The 4,220-nt window shown below is 35.7% G+C and overlaps 1 protein-coding gene and 1 non-coding gene across 3 annotated transcripts; both read left to right on the top strand.

Annotated features, from left to right (window-relative positions):
* Nucleotides 1-129: 129 nt before the first annotated feature.
* On the top strand, nucleotides 130-1,366 carry RpL13 (ribosomal protein L13). Of its 2 annotated transcripts, none has more exons than XM_065310293.1 (4): nucleotides 130-279; nucleotides 523-773; nucleotides 834-1,142; nucleotides 1,203-1,366. In XM_065310293.1, exons 2-4 carry the CDS (start codon nucleotides 531-533, stop codon nucleotides 1,317-1,319), a joined length of 669 nt encoding a protein of 222 aa, XP_065166365.1. In that variant the 5' UTR covers nucleotides 130-279; nucleotides 523-530; the 3' UTR covers nucleotides 1,320-1,366. The 2 variants fall into 2 exon arrangements, with proteins under 2 accessions (XP_065166365.1, XP_065166366.1); XM_065310294.1 differs by having other exon boundaries at nucleotides 227-338.
* Nucleotides 1,367-1,817: 451 nt separating this feature from the next.
* LOC135797900 (U6 spliceosomal RNA) lies at nucleotides 1,818-1,924 on the top strand. Its single transcript, XR_010549646.1, has one exon. It is a non-coding gene; the product is annotated as a U6 spliceosomal RNA (small nuclear RNA).
* Nucleotides 1,925-4,220: the final 2,296 nt, after the last annotated feature.

The following is a 4,220-nucleotide window of genomic DNA, read 5'->3' as shown; positions in this document are numbered from 1 at the left end:
GCCTAATTTTTACATTTTATTGTAACCTATCCTGGTTGAATCTAATTTTATTTTAAAAGTTTTAGCATTACTAATAATTACTAATATTTATTATTTGAAACTTATATTTCTGAAAATTTTAAAATTTTGTACATTTTATAATAGGCAATCCAACATACACCTAAACTTCGGTTACTTTCGCCGCGTTCGTTTACATGCGCTGGAGAAACGTCAAACTTGCGCGTGCGCGCGGTGATCTCTCTCTTTCAGTCGCGAAACGTGTGGTGTCCACATAAAAAGGTTAGTTTTTCGTGCTAAAATCTACGATTATTACTGCAATCATCGATAAATTAAACTAAGTATGCTGTGGAAATGTTAATTAAATAGTGCGACTATCCGTTGGGCACGATATTTTCCATCCAAGCGCGGAATTTCCGTCAAAACTTAGACTTTACAACCGACCTAGTCGGCTTTGTTTATGTTCTATCATGGAGGCAATATACTCAAACTACCCGGTGCTAACAATTTGAATTTATGTTACAGCCTTCAAGATGGGTAAGGGTAATAATATGATTCCGAATGGCCATTTCCATAAGGATTGGCAACGCTTCGTCAAGACCTGGTTCAACCAGCCAGCGCGTAAGTTCAGGAGGAAACAAAACCGCGTGAAGAAGGCGCGCGATATTGCACCAAGGCCCGCTGCAGGTCCCCTGCGCCCTGTGGTCAGGTGCCCCACTGTCAGATATCACACCAAAGTCCGTGCTGGACGTGGTTTCACTTTGCAAGAGCTTAAGGTAAATTGAAAACTAGATTGGTTTTAGGTTATGTGATATTAATTTGTTTGATTCTTTTAGGCTGCAGGTTTAAACGCTGCGTTCGCTCGCACTATTGGCATCGCTGTTGATGTACGTCGCCGCAACAAATCCGTCGAGTCTACGCTCGTCAACACTCAGCGTCTTAAGGAATACAAGGCTAAGTTGATCCTGTTCCCTAAGGGCAACAAGAAATTGAGGCCTCTGGAAGCTGATGAGGAGAAACGCAAGGTCGCTTCTCAGCTCATGACTGAGGTGCTGCCGATCCGTCGCCACCCTGCTCTCAGGGTTAAGGCGCGCGTGCCCACTGAGGAAGAGAAGAAATTCAGCCCATTCCTCACTATCAGAAAGGTAAACTATAGAAGTTTGCAGCTAAATTTTGTTTATTAATTTGTTTAATTTTAATTTTAGGCCCGCGCTGATGCACGCCTTGTTGGAATCCGCGCCAAGCGCATTAAGGACGCGACCGAGAATCCCGATGATGTGACAAAGGCAGGCGGTAAGGATAAGAAGGCGGCCAAGAAGTAATTTGTAGAAAAATAAATGAATTCAATATATTTAAACGTATTGATAAACTTGTTTTTTTATAACAAATATATTCATTAAGGCGGTCTTTAATTTTAGTTAAATGTGTCTGTTATTCTTTTCGTCGACCTTAGTTAACATTTTATGATTACTTACCTTGCGCCCTCTATCCGTGTAGTAAAACATTTTGGATGTATTTTGGTTTGCATACCTACTAAACATATAGTTATGGAACTTTGACATCAGATGTCGCTACCTAGCTCGTTTTATATTATATTTTGTCATAATTTACTTTATTTAATTATTTCTATCTTAAGAAGTATTAATTTAAAACTTTAATATGCTTGAAAAATCTAAAATGTTATTTGAAGTCTGTGTGTAGATAAAAATATACGAATTTTGAAGCATGTTAATAGTAAATTAAAAATAACCATTAATATTTCTCTGTATTAAATGTTATTCAATTTAGGTATATAAGCTAGTATGTTAGATACAACAAATGTACTCGCTTCGGCGGTACATATACTAAAATTGGAACGATACAGAGAAGATTAGCATGGCCCCTGCGCAAGGATGACACGCAAAATCGTGAAGCGTTCCACATTTTTTTTCATTTGTTGCATTGAAATCATATGAAAAATTGTACAAGTCTATGCAATCTAAATTGCGTAAATTGGTTTTATTTTGTTGACGGTGATTTATTTTCAAATATTTTTATTTGTTGCAAACATTGTAGACAATTTTGAATTCTTATTGTAAATTTTTCGTTTCTTGGTTTTATAATTTTTATTTTCATTTTTAACTCTACACTGCTATCAATGTTTGGTGTGAACAACTTTTTATTCAACTTTGTATTCGACAACATGCCGTAGTTACGGTGATGTTTCGGTTCAAGCGTGCTTGCCTTTTTGTATCGCCTTATCACCGGTTTGTATACCTGCGAGTCTTGCGAGTATCGATAGCCGTGAGATGGCACTTGGTGTACCGTTTGTTCATATAGTTGTTGTTAACTACAACAACTAGTTGTACCTGGTCTTTCCGTCGGGCTGCACGTTTTGCAGAGTTACCACGTTTCGGTAAATCGTGTTATATTCAATTAACAATAAACAGCGTACGCGTAGTATACGCGGGTGCATTTAGTGTTTTATATTTTCTTTACACCAGTGAATAGTGTTTTACATAATTAAGTGTGTGTTAACGTACAGGAGTAGGTGTTATGGACATGTGAGTTGCCGTCGGCCGACGGACATCATCCGTCGGATTTTGTTCATTGCTGATCAAAGTAAGCATCTTCAATTGTAAAAACTAATTTATATCAATGCACAGCAGTATTGCCAACGTGTTTATACATGTACTGATGCAATATCTGAAATTTAATTAATGTTATTTTTTCTTGTTTCAGTGGTCGCCTTACATTGGCGGTGTAAGATACACAGACTACACTGGTAAGTAATTAATTTATTATTTTCATACAAATTTTACGCATCAGCTCGCGTAATTCATGTTACCGTCGGGTTGCAAATAAATTCAGAGTTTACAAACAGTGTAAAGATAACAAATTCTTGGCTGCTAGCGAATGTAAACACTTCTTATCGCGCTGCAGTTCACACCAACGAGTGTTGCACGGACACATACAAGTAAATTTTACATTTCAATTTATAAATCCAAGTATATAAAAATTGTATATTCACAACATTTCTATATTGAAATAATTTACCCTTGTAAATGATTTTTCTATATTGATATCTCATTATTATTCTCAGTTAATTGCAATTTACAAAATTTATAATTAAACAATTAACAAAATTAATGTTTCTATTATTATACGCTCTCGTTTAAAATTAACGTGGAGTTAATTGATAAATTGTCATCTTTTGAAACTCGGTTATCTCTTGATAATTTATTTGTTTTCTTAAAAATTTTGATTTTTGCATCTTTATGAAAGTGTCAAATTTTGCATTTTCCTCTTATTTTGTTGATGGTGATTGGTTTTCATGTATTTTTATTTGTTAGAAGCATTGCAGACAATTTTGATTTCTTATTGTAAGTTTTTAATAATTCTTAGTTTCATAATTTTTGTTTTCATTTTTAACTCTACACTGCTATCTTTGTTTGGTGTGAACAACTTTTTATATTGTATTCGCATGTCATAGCATGTCATAGTTGCGGTGATGTTTCGGTTCAAGCGTGCTTGCCTTTCAGTCTTATCGCCTTATCACCGGTTTGTATACCTGCGGATCTTGCGTGCAGTGGTTTCCGTGAGATGGCGGTTGGTGTACCGTTTGTTCACATTATTTTTGTTAAAGTATGACTAGTTGTACCTAGTCTTTCCGTCGGGCTGCATGTTTTGCAGAGTCATCACGTTTTGGTTATTCGCATTATATTCAATTAACAATAAACAGCGTATGGTGTACGCGGGTGCATTTAGTGTTTTGTAATTTCTTTACACCAGTGATTTTACACAATTAAATGTTTGTTAATGTACAGGAGTGTTATGGACATGTGAGTTGCTGTCGGCCGACGGACATCATCCGTTCGGATGTTGTACATTGCTGATCAAAGTAAGCATCTTCAATTGTGAAAACTAATTTATATCAATACACAGCAGTATTGTCAACGTGTTCATGCATGTACTGATGCAATATCTAAAATTTAATTAATGTTTTTTTTCCTATTTCAGTAGTCGCCTTTCATTTGCGATGTTGGCTACTCCGTTTACACATGTAAGTAATTAATTTATAATTTTTATATAAATTATACGTGTAGAATTAGTCAGTTATAGCATGCTCGCGTAATTTATGTTCCCGTCGGGTTGCAAATAAATACAGAGTTTACAAACAGTGTAAAGATAACAAATTCTTGGCTACAAGCGAATGTAAACACATCTTATCGTGCTGCAGTTCA

Source organism: Atheta coriaria, unplaced genomic scaffold (assembly GCF_025399875.1).
Source record: "Atheta coriaria isolate IRGN ID8LTWV9N9 unplaced genomic scaffold, Caltech_Dcor_3.1 hic_scaffold_8_pilon, whole genome shotgun sequence".
In the NCBI taxonomy this organism is placed as follows: Eukaryota; Metazoa; Arthropoda; class Insecta; order Coleoptera; family Staphylinidae; genus Dalotia; species Dalotia coriaria.
The sequence above is the reverse complement of the archived record's forward strand: the minus strand, read 5'-3'. Positions and strand labels throughout refer to the sequence as shown.

Excerpts from the sequence above, each read along its gene's own strand:
- RpL13 (XM_065310293.1), top strand. The coding sequence starts at position 531 with ATGGGTAAGGGTAATAATATGATTCCGAATGGCCATTTCCATAAGGAT. Across the intron at positions 774-833 it reads TCACTTTGCAAGAGCTTAAG|GCTGCAGGTTTAAACGCTGC; the intron begins GTAAATTGAAAA and ends TGATTCTTTTAG. Across the intron at positions 1,143-1,202 it reads CATTCCTCACTATCAGAAAG|GCCCGCGCTGATGCACGCCT; the intron begins GTAAACTATAGA and ends TTTTAATTTTAG.